Genomic DNA, 15,759 nt, shown 5'->3' on the forward strand with positions numbered 1-15,759 from the left:
GCATGAAGAAAACCACTTCAATTTAACCATCTTAACATTCACTGGTTAAACATGTTATCACTTTCGAATATTATCAGAGTAACAGAGTCACATAATGCAGTCATAATCTGCAAGGAGTGTGACTTTCATATACAGTCTATGCAGAGATTCTTTTAACTTGTTTTCACAGTGGAGAATTACTACCGATCACCAACATTACAGCAATTTTTTTGGGACCGATTCCAGCAGAGAATCACAAGCGGTGCCAACTAAAGATCAACTTCTCTACTGGCTCTAAATAACCCCTTTTTCTTACATGCCTTCAGCCCAGTATCACCGTTTTAGTTTAAGACTACGATAACACGATCGTGCTCCAGATCGCCCTCCAAGATGGACCAACTCAAATAGATTCGGCTTCATTTCTGGAGAACTGGACAATACTAAAATTGTAGGCAGACACATAAAAAAAAAAAGTTTCCAATTTTGACGCCATACCCGAACTCTGTGTCAATGTAGGCTTGTGGGAATTCCATCAACAATATTTGAGCCAGACGTTGTATAACTTTGTATCATTTCTAACGTAGCCTCTCCAGGGTGCCAATTGTAATCTGTATGCCGTAGATAGAAAGGTCTATTTAGTGAACCGAGACCTCTGCAGACATCCACTAAATCGACTGCATGGAATTGGTAATTGAAAATCAAACTTCAAATTTGCACCAGAAGATGAGTTCACTGCACAAGGAGAGACCAAGTCGAAAGTGAGACAGTACCAGAAAGAGGGAACTCTTTGAATAAGTGTTATGGAGGAGGAGCATGCACTCTGAGTATAGTCCGTAAGTTTATAAAAGGTCAGCGTAATTGGAGCCACCACTCAAAGTTCCTCAACTGCTACGAAAGCTTGATACTATCAAGTCTAGGAAAAGAATAACTAGAAGCTCATTGACAGTGTTTTGGACTTGACTGAAACATGAGGACCCGTCAATTGTAGTGGTTATTCTGAAGAGCCAAAGGCTTGAGTGGCATATATCTAGTGACGGGACTTGATGTACTGTAGGAAAGATACAATAGGTCATTGATAGTCCCGATAAAGACTCTAATCGTGCTGAATTGCTCTGTACATTCATTAATCCAAAAGAGCTTCAAGATCAACCAACGTTATATACCTGTTTCGTTCCTGTGAGTTATGTCGATGCAATCCTCTACATCCAGAGAATCACCATCATATTTCATTCACTTGGATGTAAAGATAAACTTCGATTGTTGATGCCTAGATCTTCGATCGCATCTATGTCGATGCTTCAGAAAGTGTATTAGCATCACATAGCGCCAATACATACCTGCACGTGCACATAGCTTTACGCAGCTATGAACTTGGCAGATTGGTTACGCCATAGGTCATGTGAATTCTTTAAAAAAGTCTTATTGTGCCGACAAGGACAAGGCTCCGCAGAATGTCATGGATTTGATCGTCGCATTGCAACAACCACTTTTCACTAAAATGAATGTTGATGCAAGATCCACAATATTGTGTTTTCTCTACAACAGATCGAAGATCCATTTCAAAGTCATCCTCGAATTGTAAACTAGCTTTCATAAGCCTGCCAGTTCTCGATGGTACTTGAGTCATTTCGGATGCATCTACACTGTCAATTGCTTGGAACATACCCAACAACTACTGCGTTCAGAAATTGTTAAGGGAATCAAGGGTTCACCTCGCAGGGCATAAATGCGTCTGCGTTGCCAAGGTCGTCATCTAGTTGCCACGATTAATAATGGCATGTACCGAGTTCCCAGAGCTCCAGTAACCTCTCGAACCAGTCCATGTAAACCAAACAACCAGCACTAAGACACAGGAGACACGTACAGCTCTCCCAATCAAGGTGCTACAGGGTATGGCCTCAATTCTCAAGTCAAAGCTCTTGTCAGAGCACGGCCACAACGTACGAAAGCACATTCCGTACTCAACACTGTTTGAACTGTGCAATCAGCAACATAGACTGCTATATTTGCGATTTTTCTTCGTCGAACTGCGTACTTGTGCTGTGAGTATGAAGGTGGGCAGTAAGTACAGAAACCGTTCCCGCTGGAGTACGCTACAATCTGCGGAAAATGTATGAAAGAGAGGTTTATCCGCTTCAATCCCCTGCGCGGGAAATCTTCCTTATCCTGCTCATATTCTCTAACAGTAAAGCAGAACACAAAGAGAACGTTTCGAATAGATTAAAGCACTATCAGAGTTGGGCATGACGACGCAATTCAATGTCCAGAAGTGGCCGACGAATAAACTCTCATTCACCACCACTCAAAGCATCTTATTGATATTCACCTAGAGTGCCTAGATACCGTAACACCCTGTCCAAGGACGTAGCTCTGCTGTTCTACATTTCACCGAGCCAGTCCCTCACTTAAATTTGAGAGCAATTGCAGACCTAGTAAGCAGTACAAGTGTAAATCTCTTGTGAGGTGTCCTACAGTTCTACATGAAAACATTTCATAAAATTTTATTTTCAAATAAATGTTACAATGACAATATTGGTAATGATATTGATGGAAATCCGCCAATGCAATAAATTCTACAGACAGGGCAGCAGAACATTTCGCACAACTCATTACATGTGAAGTGCAGTTTCAAAACCTTGAATTCTGACAAAACAAAAATTCAGACCATTGTTTCATTCGAAACCCAGCACGGGAGAAAAGTGCAGGCTGTTCATTAAACAAAAGTATCCATTATACAACCACGGTCACACATCGAAGTGAACGCAAACAATCTCAAAGTTCAACGTGCAAAGCAACTAGGGCCACAAAATGTCCTGAAAACCATTTCAACTGAAAAAGAACGAAAAAGCGGAGAGGCTAAAACATCTGCAGCGCAAGAATTGTAACGTGCCATCCCGTAGATCACATGGGCAACCGATTGCGTGCAGGAATGGGCTCCACGGCATCGAAATGGCCATGGCTACGAAGCTGAAGGGAGGAAATGGTGGGGCTCTCGAGAATTAGGGTTTCCACGACAACGACGACGAATTACGGTTGTGCCATACATGAAGCACCTTTTTCTTTTTTTAAATTACATATTCAAGTCCTGAATTTTTTTATATTTATAATAAAAAATAGAGAGACGTGAATGGATGCAGGTGTTACAGTTGTTACAAAAGAAGTTGACGGAAACTTCTGTGAATTTATAAATCATGTTCCACAGTGAATCTTTTTTTTTTTTTTTTTTTTTTTTTTCCTTTTTATTTTCCCAATGATCTTCAACAGCAACCGGATATTTAAGAAATAAATATCAACAAAATTATTGTTTTTTATTTTTTTATTTTATTTTCGTGGTACATTTAAGCTTTCAAAAGTTAATCGGAACTTCTTTTTAAGCTAGATCTTAAAAGAAAATGAAATCGTACATTGAAGGTTAAAATTTAAATGAAGAATTCAACATCTCTAGTTGTTAGAATGATTTCTTAATATGTGGTACATGAACCATTTAGGTGGTGATATATTAAGATGAACTTCAAAATGATTTTGAAAATTGTCTTACAGATAAAATCTACTATAACTCTTCAAAGGACCTTCTCAGCTTATTTTAGACCGAAATTCATGATAGACGCCTATGCTTCAAGTCTAATTTACAAGCTTAACAATGTTGCTTCTTTTTCACTTCGGTGGCTAACTTGTAGAATGCTTTCCTAACAAGTTGTCTCTATGATTTGTGTGAGATTTCCAAAAGCTTGAAGAACGAGCATCTACTTAGAATTTAATATGTGCGCAGATAATACTTGGACCATGTTTAGTCTTTTAACTCTTCTTTTAAGAATAAGTGATTTGTATATCTCTTTGTGTATTGGTTATAATCATTTAAATACTTTTCTAATATTTCAACACACTTAATGTTTGATATTATATCTCATTGTTATTTGCATCGTGGATTTTCAGGTTGAAGTTGCCAGTGCTTAAAAGAATAATGCATTTGTAACCCAAATTTTGCTCACGTTACAATGTAAAGCTGGTTATTTAAAATTGGATGTAGTCATGAAAAAATAATTGAATTTTCATGTATACATATATATAGAATTCATCTTTTCTTACAAAAATAGTTTTGAATGGAGATTATATTTTTGTAATTTACATTAATTACTGATATTTTTATCTAATAATTAAAAAACGCATGTATAGAATGGATTTTCTAAAGTGCCTTCTTTTACAAATTCTTTATGTTGGTAATTACAACCAGTAAACTAAAATATTTCAATTAAACCTCTATTTTTTGCATATGATTAGTAATTTAGTATTTTAATGAAATCTAGGCCTATAATTCAAAAAAAAAATCAGATTGATAATTTTTTTAAAAAATAAAATGTTACAGTGCTGTTATTTCTTTGAAAACTAAAATTGTGTAATTAAAACTTTAAATACTGAAAAGTATGGCATCAGGTGATCCAAGTCAGTGTTTGCAGATTGTGATATGGCCAAGATTCTAACAAAAATTGTTATTAATATTGTCGTGGTTTAATTTGATATTTTTATACACTTATTTGATAGCACCATTGACGGCAATCTCTCCTACAAAAACTGCAAACAATAAAGGAAGAAAATCCACACAGAATGTGATTTGTTATAATGCACCTTATTCAAAAAAATCATTTAAAGAGTTATTTGCTTTGTCTATGACAATTTCAAAACCACCATATTATCAAAATATCTTTGTGTTAAATATGTCAACTCAATTCATTCAACCTTTCTAGTAAAAAGCATACATCAAAAACATCAAGGTTAATGAGGATTTAATGTATATATGTGTATACATATCTCTCTATTCATTCACTCAACCATCCATCCATTCATAAATACGTTCATCCTTCAATTCGTCAACTCATCCATCCATTCATAAATACGTTCATCCTTCAATTCGTCAACTCATCCATCCATTCATAAATACGTTCATCCTTCAATTCGTCAACTCATCCATCCATTAATTAGCGTAGTTGCATGGTGGGCAAGTTCCACTATTAAAGAGACCATGCAATTGACTCTGGTCCAAAGCTTGGATCGAGGGTTAGTACAGTGGCCTACTTGATAGAGTAGTAGGCACACAAACCATAGTCTTTCCACATCGGGAAAACACAGAAAGAGGAAAAAAGAAAGAGAAGGAAGAAAAGAAAAGGAGGAGGAAAGAGTCCAAGTCAGGGCCCCAACAACGTTGTACTGGATGGATGAAGGACACGCATGAATGCAGAAATGGTTGGATGAATGGATGGGCTTAAAAAGTAAGTAAGTTTGGGGATGGGGGGCCTAAATGACGTGAGACACTCTTTGTGCTGCTGCTGGGGAGTGAACGAGTGAGTGAGTGAGTGAGTGAGTGAATGACAGACAGATAGACAGACAGAACCCACACTGAGAGACAGAACCCTCGCTTGAGGAGGAGGAGGAGGTAGTTTGGGTGCCAAGCAACACCAGAAGAACACAGAAGAACACCGAAGCAGAAGAATGCCGAAGAAGGAATGCCAGCATTGTTGTTGTTGTACCATCATCATCATCATCATCGTGCCATTTGAAATGGACGTCTCTGTGCTCTCTCTGTCCCTTCCTTCCTTCTTCAGAGAGAGGAGGGGAATAGGGCATGCAGCAGCACAATAGATGGATGAATGTGTGCATGAATGAATCCACTGATGAACGAACGCCATTCCGAGGTGTGTGGTGATGCCATCTGGCTGCTGGAATTGGCCACATTCATATTGCATGAATGCATGCCTGTTTGCACACCCCCCCCCCCCCCCCAAAATAAAGGGAGGGAACTGTGAACCAACCTTGGTTCATTATTCTGCATTCTCGGCAATCTTGGTGTCGAGGAGTCTTCGGACAATCTTAACCAGAGTGTGCCCGACTGATTCTTACCATTGATTGGGGGTTTGAGCAGCCTACGAGGGAGTAGTAGGAAGCTCTCTCCCCGGAAGCAATAAATAAAATATCTCACGCCCAAAGTCATGAAACCGTGCTTAAAAAAATCAAATAGGGAGGGGGGTTGTGGATGGAGATTCCGATGTGGAACTGGCGTGTTGCATTCGGAACTGCCTCCCGTTTCCGTGCCTGATTGCCATGTGTGCAAGACGATTAGAAAACATCCATTTCACCGACGCTCTCTGTTCGTCATGGACCAGAATAGCGACCCGGTTCCCAAGGCGTGCCCCCGAACTTACCTCATTCGCACGAGCGTACTCAAGCTCGCCTAGAATGCGACACACACCAGTTTTTGCTGTGATCCTCCTTATGGAATGGCGGCCTGACTAAATTATATGTATATATTCAGCTAAATATATATGTACACGAGACATTCATATCAGGAGGAAGAGGCAAAGGAAGGAAGGAAGGAAGGAAGAGGAGAGGAGGGGAGATCCGTTGAAGCCTCGTCCGTTGAAACATCCCTCCTCACTCCTCCCTAACCCCTACCGCCACCCTCCTCCCCTCCCTCCCTCCCTGTCCTCCTCCGTGTACAGCAAGTTCCCGGTCCTGGAATCCTTGTCTTGCGTAGATGTCACGAGACAGAAGATTTGAACGGCAGAAGAGGGTTGGTTGGTTCTCTTTCCCCACTCCCCCTCCGTCCTCGTCCCCTTCGTCCCCCTGCACCGCGTGGGGCCAAGGCCCGACACATGTCCAGTTCGAAGATTGCCTGCCTGCCGTTCCTCTCCCCCTCCCCTCCCCTCCCTCCCCCAGGACCTATGTTGCTGCATTCAGTCACTCGTGTTGCATTGTTTTCGCGGGTTTAATTGTGTTCCTGTGATTTGTGTCTTGCTCCGGTCGGTTTGCTTGGATATCCACTCGAGGCTGCTTCTGGTATTTTTGAAAGGACACATTGATGGAAGTGTGAGAGTCGAGAGAATGGGAAGAGAAAAAAAATTTGAGTCAGCTTGGTGAGGATGTCAGCTCATGCGGAACAAATGCCGTAGTGGAGTTGAGGTTCTGACTGTGTTTTTCTTAATGTTGGGTTTTTTGATGAGTATGAGAGAAAGAGAGAGAGAGAGAGAGAGAGAGAGTGAGAGGTCTGACAATTAGGACATGACGCGGAAGAAAGAGATGTAGGGAGGTGATTAATAGGGAGATGATGATTAAATGGGGAAGAGTCGAAGAAGGAGGGTGTAATGTGAAGGGAGACGATGTGAGGAAGGGCAGGCCTGGAGGAGGAGTATCGCGGGAGTGATCAAGCAGCAGGCGGGTAAGGGGGAGGTTCAGTGAAAGGTCGATTGAGGGTTGGCGATTGTTGGTGCTGCATTCATGTGGCATGGGCGGTAGTGGAAGGTGGTAGAGCTGGAAATGTGATTGCTGATGAGAGGCGGAGGTGGAATAGCTCCGGTGATGTGAATATTAGTAGTTGGTATATGAGTTCTGAGAGGGGCAGGAACGAGCAGGATAGTATTGGACTAAGGTTGCCGCGGTGGTGCCTTCGTCTCCCATTACTCCCGCAGAAAATGCTCGGGAGATGCAGACTGAGAAGAAAAGGGAAGCCGGCAATGTACATAATTACGGAAGTCATCCGCCCGTGGAGAAGGTCAAAGTGGTGCGCAAATCGCGAACTATGGAGATCACGTCCAGGTACAAGAGTTCAATTGCTTCCCCTTCCCCTCTGGTCACACCTGCAGGAAATCGTCGTAATCCTTCGCCTCTTAGTCTCAATCCTTCTCCTGCCAGGCAACCACCCTCGGCACCTTCTTCTCGCCAGTCTTCTCCAGTTAGAAAGGATAGCATTGTTCCTAGTTCCTGTGCCAAAGGACCATCTGAGAGCGTCGTTCGGCACCCTTCCCCGAACTTGGGGCGCAGCAGTAATGCGTCCGAGGTTCTGAAGCGTTCTTACTCGACGGAGAGGAGACGACCATGGCCTGCTGTCTCTCCGCCGTCGGAGAAGAAGACGACTTCGTTGAGCTCCACCACGGAAGGATTGACCTCGAGCGTCAAAGCTCCGCCGCTGTCCAAAGGTCCCGAATTGTGGCCCTCCATGTCTGCAGCCAAGCAGAGTGCAGACTCCAACGAAGACAGTGTGAGTAGCTGTCAGGCGAAGAGGGGAAGGGAGAAAGAGACAACTGGTAAACACCCGAACCACACCCTAAAACCTGCAGGAAATGGAAATGGTACTGCACACGTTCCAGGGACTCCATGTCGAAAAGGCTCTCCAATGCGGCGTCAGTGCGCTGATCAAGCTGAGATTGCTCGACCTACAGAAAATTCTCATTCTAAGCTTGACCATCAGAGGTGGCCTGGCATGCGCAGAGGAAAGAATTTTGGTGGAAACATGACCAGAAGCACAGATCTCACTGTGGAGAGGAAACTGTCTCTCGTGAGATCACCGACGATGACTGGGCAAAGCCGTCCTGTAACTCCTTTGTCTCGAACAAAATCCATTTCTTCTCGTAGTTTCAATCGATCTGCCAATGACGGTCCCATTGCAACACCCGGTCAAGTAGCACTACGACGCAATCCCAGTCCCAGTAGAAGTAGAACAGGGACGACAGAGAGTGCAGCTCAGGTGAGTGTAGCTAGCAGTGACAGCGATGATGTCCATCCCTGCAGTAATACTACATTTCAAGGCGATCATGCAACTCATGCCCGACGGCTTTCACAAGAATCAGTTGCCACTGTGGATTCTCTTTCTGTACCTCTTGAGAATATGTCTGATACTGAGAGTGTGTCTTCCGGGAGCTCTGCACCTGAGGTCCGAGTTGGAAGAGGAGCAACCATTCCTGCCCGTGTGTGGCAGGACATGAGCAATAGACTCCGACGCTTCTCTGAAGGGGGTCGAAATCGATCATCAGGCGTTGATCTTCCTGCAGTCGCTATTGTTCCTGTTAAGACAATTAGACGCACCAAGGTGTTGCCCCACCAATCCGCTGCAAGCATGCTTATGAACCAGAGCATGAATGGGAGCACATCTTCCTGGGCTCTTTCCCCTGGTCGAGTGTCGGGCAACTCTGCCCCGTCAACACCACATCCACCATCATCACCTTCGCATTCGAAGGGCACATCACCATCGAGGGGATTGCCCAGTCCACAGAGGTCGCGGCCTGTGAATGGATCAGCAGCAGCGCTGGCAGGCACCGCTCGAAATTTTGCAGGCACCACTCTGAATTTTGGGATAGATGGTAGAAGCAGAGGAAAGAAGGCACTAACCCAGCAAGAGGAAGCTCAACTGTTGAGAATCCTCCACAATCGCTGGCTGCAATGGCGTTTTGTGAATGCACGAGCTGAAGCAGTAACGCGTGCCCAGAAAGCAACGGCTGAGGTACATAATACTATTCTCATTGCTTCACCTTCGCAACAATCTGATGAAGTTGGAAGCAATTGTAGCTATATCTAGTTGACATTTGACTTCAGAGTCAGCATTTTTTCTTAGTTTAGAAGCTTTTTATTTTATCTCACTCCTACGGCCAGAGTTGTGTGTTGCAATTGAGAGTTTTGTCGATGAAAACGGCTACGGAAAAATGCCTCAACAATACCTGCGCAATCATTTCTCACAGGAGTCAATGTCGAAGTCGTTTCTATATGTCGAAAACATCTCTATTACCAGGGGGATGCTCCTGCTGAGCATCTTTACTGCATTAATCCAGCTAGTTGTAGTTGCCAGATTAACCTTCTTTGGATCCTTTTGCCGATTTATTGGGAGAGGAGGTAGAAGAGTCCCAACTCCTCGTACTTGTGTTTTCTGTGCACGTTATAATGCTGATGTTCTATCTGATGCGGGGGTTGAAAGTTGTGGCCTTTATTCAACTGTTTCTCTGTTTGTGTTAATCTTGTAACGGGTGGAGGGCATCGTAATTGAAATATACGTTTACTCCAAACTTAGGAATCAAAAGTAGTAAATATTGTAGTGCATCCGATTGTACCTGATCGATTTACACCCCAAGAAGACATTCATTCTCTGGAATTTTGATCTAGTTAGACGAAAATCGGATTTACGATTTACTTGTGCCTGTTGACTTGTGTTTGGATATTGCAGAGGCAGCTGTACTACGTGTGGGTCAAGACATCTGAGTTGCGCACATCAGTAGCCATGCAGCGTATTAAACTTCAGCAAGCACGGCAAGCTCACAAACTTCGCTCTATCCTCTCTACGCATGTAAGCAATGCCAATTGTCTCCTGTAAGGCACAATCTACCATCAACGTGATGTGGAACATATTCAGAGTAACTCGCTTTCAAGGAGTTGATCTTTCAGCTTGACTTGTTTGAATCCCTAGTGAGCTTCTCTTGCTTTCTTCATTTGACATGCCTTGGGAATTTCCATCATTCTATCTCATGCAGGCAACCCATTTAGAAGATTGGGAAACAGTAGAGGAGGAGCACTCTAATGCACTGACGGGTTGTATGGAAGCTTTGGAATCTGCAATTTTGAGGGTCCCAGTAACAGGAGGTGCTCGGGTAAGGGGGCTTTTTCGTTTGTATGCGTTGTCATTCAAAACATTATCAAATTTATCACATGCTTGTCTTGATACTTTCCTTAGTCTTGACAATGGCTCCATTCGAAGCTATATGTCATCGCTCTCAGAGCTCTTTAGATTACCACAATCTTGGGGATACACATGTTTAGTGGTATCAAGATAAGAATTGTTACAAAATCATATGTTCTCTTGCAATTAAGCATATTTAAGCAAGAGATATCTCCAATTATTCTGGTTGCTTCAATATTGAAGATCATCGTAGCAGGCTGATTCCATACCTAGACTATACGTTGTGGCTGTTTTTTGCAAATTTCCCTCTTTTGCAAATGAGGACTTGCAAACTTTCGGTACTTTTTTCTGCTCAATACCGTAGTAAGTTGTGGTTTGAACTTCTCAATTACTATCATTGATTCAAACTTGCATGCAGGCGGATGTGCATGCTGTAAAAGAAGCTCTTTACTTAGCAGTAGATGTACTCACTGCAATTGAAGGATCTGTTTACGTCCTTCTACCTAAGGTGAATTTTCTTTTAAGAGAATTAGAAGACTAATTTGTTAAATTATGTAGACATTTTCATCTCATCTTATCGTGTGGATGGACTGATTGCATTAGCCTTGCATGACCTTTTTTAAGGTAGCGGAAATCTCGCTGCAGTTTTTTTTGACAAATATTTTTCACCTCGCAGACAGAAAGTATGAAAGCGCTATTATCACAATTGGCAGAAACAGCAGCTCAAGAGAGAGCATTGTTAGAAGAATGTGGAGACCTCCTGTCTGTAGCAGCTTCTTTAGAAGTAAGCAGCTACCCCAACCTCTCAACAATGTTTACCTGATCATGTTTTGAAGCATTTTAACGAGTATAGTGCTGTTAGTGATTTCGTTTAAATGTCCGCGGAAGGTTTGATGTCGGTCAAATATTGTTGGCATTCACTTGAGAAGAAATAGAGGCTCTAATTGTCACAATAACAAGCTCCTTTACATAAATTTCTTACCAGTTTCTTTTCTTGTGGGTTGATGTGTGAACAGGTAGAGGAGCGTAGTTTGCGTACTCACTTGATCCAGCTGGAAAGGGAAAGACAAAGCTCATACAAAGCTGACCCCCCGAATGGTACTTCGAGTATGTCTGCCTCGTCACATTTATTCACTCCATGAAAGTAGTCCCTGTTGCCTCGTGCATCCTGCTCGAGAGAAACCTTTTAGTCTTGAACTAGAGCAAATTGTCAAATAGGAGGTCTCAGCCTTATAGGTTTCCGATGCGGACTGATTTTTGTGGACAAGCTGAGAAGTGGTATCACCACTAGGCGGTTAGCCAAAATGCATTGTCCCTGTATCATGAGGAGGAGACTTCATCTAAGCCCTGAGAATGCGTGCTCCTTCAATAATTGGTGATGAATTCGACATTAAGACCAGCATTCGTGTACAATGCGATATTAAACAAAGACCGCTGTTTTCTAGGTCCAGGCTCCTCGGTCTTTCTAGGGTATTCATGCCAGTCCCGTCCCTGTTAGCCAGGTTTAATGCTTCCAAACTGAAATATGAAAGACTCAGTAAATCTCTTGAAACAATTGCTGACTAATTTTAGGAGTTTGAAAGTGAGATAAACACATGAATCGGTGTGTTATTATGTTGAAGCTGGTGACAAGCGTCCTCGTTTATACACAAGGATCACTCAGCAGAGTCCTGTTTGTTTTGAACTGTTGTTCTGTTTCTTTAAAGCAGAGTCCTGTTTATTTTGTCCTGCATATATATAATCAGTCCTTAAAGCTAATATATGAAAAATTGTAGATGATTTCTACAAATAATATGATACAAGAGATAATGTATATGATTTTTTTTTGTAATATTTGTATACAATATGTAACATTTGTAATATTTGTATATGATTTTTTGTAATATTGAACTGCTGAATCATAAAATTTTACAAACATCATTAAATATGCATTGACTTATATGTTTTTAATATCACAAGTTTAGTTTGAAACAAAATTATTTTACTTGCATTAAGTGTAGGATTAATATATCTGATTTTACAAACTAATTATAATACCAATACATCAATAATAAAAATATGTTACAAATAAATGAAACAATAAAAACATGATTTAATTGATAGGGCAAATGTTAAGGGTGCACGTTTTTAATAACAACATATTTCAACAATTAATACATGATTCCTAAAAACACACAACTAAAAAAACTAATAAATCTGATAATTGGATTTTACATACATACATACATACATACATACATAATACATACATGAGAAAATGTTATAGCACCTAATTTTGAATTTAAATCCGTCAATATTGATTGTAGCCAAAATCATTGATGTTTGTTATAACAAAAAAACATTAATGAATTATAATAACATAAAATAAAATAAAAAGAGTTACCCAAAGTAGTGGGACTATAACCTCTTTAAAAGTTTGTATTAGGGACATTAGTGTGTCTACTTAGTAAAGAATAACAGGGTCACTCTTGAAATAAGAATATTGACCCCCTCCTCCCCCATTAGATGAAAATTGAAGGCTTAGTTAATGTAACAAAGTTGACGCTTGAGTAGGGCCACCCCACCCCTCCCTTCGAAAGTATGGAGCTACTAAGTATTCCACTTCTGCACAACCCATCCATTCTTTCATTCATCCATCCATCAAAGTGGATGGATGAATACCGTGAATTTGCCAGCAGACACTGGCGGATGGTGTTGCAGCCGCAGTCGCTCTCGAACGCAGACGCGAGGGAGCGTTACCCGTAGACTGACGCTGCAGCGACGAAGACGTGGACGGAGACTTAGACTGAGGACGAGGGAGAGGAGGACTGGGTTTGTTTGCAGGTAGAGTGAGAGCGCGCTGGGGTTGTTGTTGGTGTTGTTGGTGTGCGAGATTGTGTGTTAGTGATGGCGGCTCCTTCTTCCAGGGATGCTGCAGCCACCATGACCGTCCCCACGCCCCCGAAGAAAAGCACCAACTTACACGATCCATATAGCTTGAAGCGCGTCCTCGACGACACTACATCCGAGGTCAGTTTGGCTCTTCTTTCTTCACTTTCGAAAGTGCCTGATTTTTTGCTCCGGAATACGGTGATTGTGACTGTAGTTTACAGTTTAATGCGGTTCTTATTTGAGTTTTTTATTGGGTCCATGTAAAATTGTTTTGGTTCTTGATTTCTTAGTGCTGATCGTTGCTGGCTCCAGAGGGGTTTTAGTATAGATCGGATTATGTTATTAGGTCACCATCTTGTTTTGCTGTACACACCACGTCAGCCAAGATTGGGATTATTTGTATGTTGTGATGAGAGCTAGTATTGTGTTCTGAAAGGTTGCTCTTTTTGGTGTAGCATAGAAGCGGATGGAAGACTTGTATGGAAAATTTACCTGGTTATGTACCGTTTTTTAGGTACTTCCACGGTATCTAACTGCAAGTCGTGTGGATTATGGGTTTGCAGGTAGTACTTGAGCGGGGCTATGTCGAAAATGTGAGGTTGAGCAATCTGAAGATGTCCATAGGCCTGATCACATGCGCCATTGCTTTAGCTGCTCAATTCTACCCCAAGAAATTTCCTGAGAACAAAACCTTTTTAATTGGCTGCATCATCTTATATCCTCCTCACATTTTTCAATATTTCTTGAGACTTGTCTACTCTCTTGGGACGAAGTAAAATGCTTTGTGGTGTCCGTCAAGTATTATATTCATGGAATGGAATTATCCTTGACTATGGCAAGTATGTGATTTTTAATGTGCTTCTGCAATACATCATTCTAACTAAAGAAAAACAGCATATTCTGTTCACCCACCCGTTCCCGGTACGTATCTGAATTTCTAGTTCTTAGTGTATTCTACAAGGCGATTACTCCCATCATAAGTTAGTACTTTTAGATCATGCTTCTACTGAAAAATTCGGCAACTATATAACTCTTGGAAGACAGTAGCAAATACAGATGTGTCTGCTCTGAAAGAAATACGGGGCTTTGGAGACTTGTGATCAATGATATGATTTGTACTTTGGTATTATCAATGACTTGAAGTGAGTTTGCATTTTGTAACTTGACACACTTTCCCTCGCACTAGTATTTGACCATCGGAGTAGCTGGTGCTCAAGTACATGGGACCTGGTGTGCGTGCTGCCCAATTACTGACTTGGAGGGTGGATATCGCAGGGATCATTCAGCGGTACGGGATTGGCAATCTCTTCAAAGATGCCCAAGTCTTCTGACATGTACACATTACGGATAGAAAGTGCGGATCCCCAACACATCTTGGCTCATCCACCTGTAGAGCTTACCAAGAGTGTAACCAAGTGGTAAATCCTCTAATTCGCTTGCTTAGGTGAATCTGAGTCTGTCATTTCATGATTTTCTTCAAGTCTTCACGGCTAACAGATGGATAGTAGTAAGTTATTTGCATTCTACATTGTCGTGAAACACCTCGATGCTTGACGCACAATCTCTATTTCTTTATAATATGCTATATTTTTGTAGCAAGGGAGTAGGACTTGTATTGCACGGGATGTCAAGTCTTTTACGCTGATTACATTTGTTGAGATCTTTCATGCAGTATATTCTATGCTTGCTGATTCTTTGTGAGAGGTTTACCTGCTGGCAATGATTTTCTCATATTGAAGGTGAGATTCTCATCTTGCTAAGAATCACTTACAGAGTAGTTGTATACCTCCTCAGGTTTACAAAAGATGGAGTTTTGGCGGAGGGCATCTTTTGGGACGACGTTGAGAGTTTACTGGATGAATATGAGAACGAGTCTCGCAAGTCGAAGTGAGAACAGTGGACTCGGAGAAATGTTCTTAATCTCATTGTTCAAACTCAACTTTTCGCAAAGTATTGTTTTGCAACCCCTTTCATCTGGCACTCGCACCGGAACTGCCAAAGAAATCAATCATTTTAGACTATCCCGTTTCGATGATGAGTACTAGGGGTGTCTCAGTATATTGATATTGTCTGAGACTCCAAAATGGCTGAGGACCACAACTTATATTTCTGCAAGTTTAGTCCTTATGTACGAAGGTCTCACGAGATATGCATAAAGCAGGCTGTTTGTTGTACTCCTAAACCTTTCTAATTTCTCATATTTTTCTTAACTGTTGATACTTTCATAATACGTGGCTTGAAATCGTGGATGTGGAGGCTATGTGTAAACTTAGAGTTAGCGATTCTGCACCACTAAGTGATCGAAACGGTCAGAATGATTCCACAAAACCCTAGACATAGTAGGCCTACTCCTGAAAATCATTTAAATCATTCGATGTCATCGTTACAGTTTGTATGATTCTATAGAGACTAATGCAGTCTCATCCTCTGACTAAAGATAAGCAGCTTGATGTAGTATTCACACTGATAAAGTGAAGTTT

The 15,759-nt window shown here is 41.6% G+C and overlaps 2 protein-coding genes and 1 long non-coding RNA gene across 3 annotated transcripts; 2 read left to right on the top strand and 1 right to left on the bottom strand.

Annotated features, from left to right (window-relative positions):
• Nucleotides 1–21: 21 nt before the first annotated feature.
• LOC149988497 (uncharacterized) lies at nt 22–4,886 on the bottom strand. Its single transcript, XR_016504618.1, has 2 exons — nt 750–4,886; nt 22–587 (listed from the first exon to the last, which is right to left on the bottom strand). It is a non-coding gene; the product is annotated as an uncharacterized LOC149988497 (long non-coding RNA).
• A 2,168-nt stretch (nt 4,887–7,054) lies between these two features.
• Nucleotides 7,055–12,008, top strand: LOC112285456 (uncharacterized). Its single transcript, XM_024526309.3, has 6 exons — nt 7,055–9,244; nt 9,959–10,078; nt 10,263–10,379; nt 10,827–10,916; nt 11,085–11,192; nt 11,425–12,008. Exons 1-6 carry the CDS (start codon nt 7,451–7,453, stop codon nt 11,548–11,550), a joined length of 2,355 nt encoding a protein of 784 aa, XP_024382077.1. The 5' UTR covers nt 7,055–7,450; the 3' UTR covers nt 11,551–12,008.
• Nucleotides 12,009–13,203: 1,195 nt separating this feature from the next.
• Nucleotides 13,204–15,494, top strand: LOC112285480 (signal peptidase complex subunit 2). Its single transcript, XM_024526343.3, has 5 exons — nt 13,204–13,417; nt 13,843–13,994; nt 14,119–14,200; nt 14,555–14,697; nt 15,074–15,494. The coding sequence occupies exons 1-5, from the start codon at nt 13,295–13,297 to the stop codon at nt 15,168–15,170; spliced, it is 597 nt and encodes a 198-aa protein (XP_024382111.1). The 5' UTR covers nt 13,204–13,294; the 3' UTR covers nt 15,171–15,494.
• Nucleotides 15,495–15,759: the final 265 nt, after the last annotated feature.

Source organism: Physcomitrium patens, chromosome 8, assembly GCF_059467195.1.
Source record: "Physcomitrium patens ecotype Gransden chromosome 8, ASM5946719v1, whole genome shotgun sequence".
Lineage (NCBI taxonomy): Eukaryota > Viridiplantae > Streptophyta > Bryopsida > Funariales > Funariaceae > Physcomitrium > Physcomitrium patens.

Coding starts and splice junctions, on each gene's coding strand:
- LOC112285456 (XM_024526309.3), top strand. CDS start 7,451: ATGCAGACTGAGAAGAAAAGGGAAGCCGGCAATGTACATAATTACGGA. Junction 9,245..9,958: donor CCCAGAAAGCAACGGCTGAG/GTACATAATACT, acceptor TGGATATTGCAG/AGGCAGCTGTACTACGTGTG. Junction 10,079..10,262: donor GCTCTATCCTCTCTACGCAT/GTAAGCAATGCC, acceptor TATCTCATGCAG/GCAACCCATTTAGAAGATTG.
- LOC112285480 (XM_024526343.3), top strand. CDS start 13,295: ATGGCGGCTCCTTCTTCCAGGGATGCTGCAGCCACCATGACCGTCCCC. Junction 13,995..14,118: donor TTAATTGGCTGCATCATCTT/ATATCCTCCTCA, acceptor TGACTATGGCAA/GTATGTGATTTTTAATGTGC. Junction 14,698..15,073: donor ACCAAGAGTGTAACCAAGTG/GTAAATCCTCTA, acceptor ATACCTCCTCAG/GTTTACAAAAGATGGAGTTT.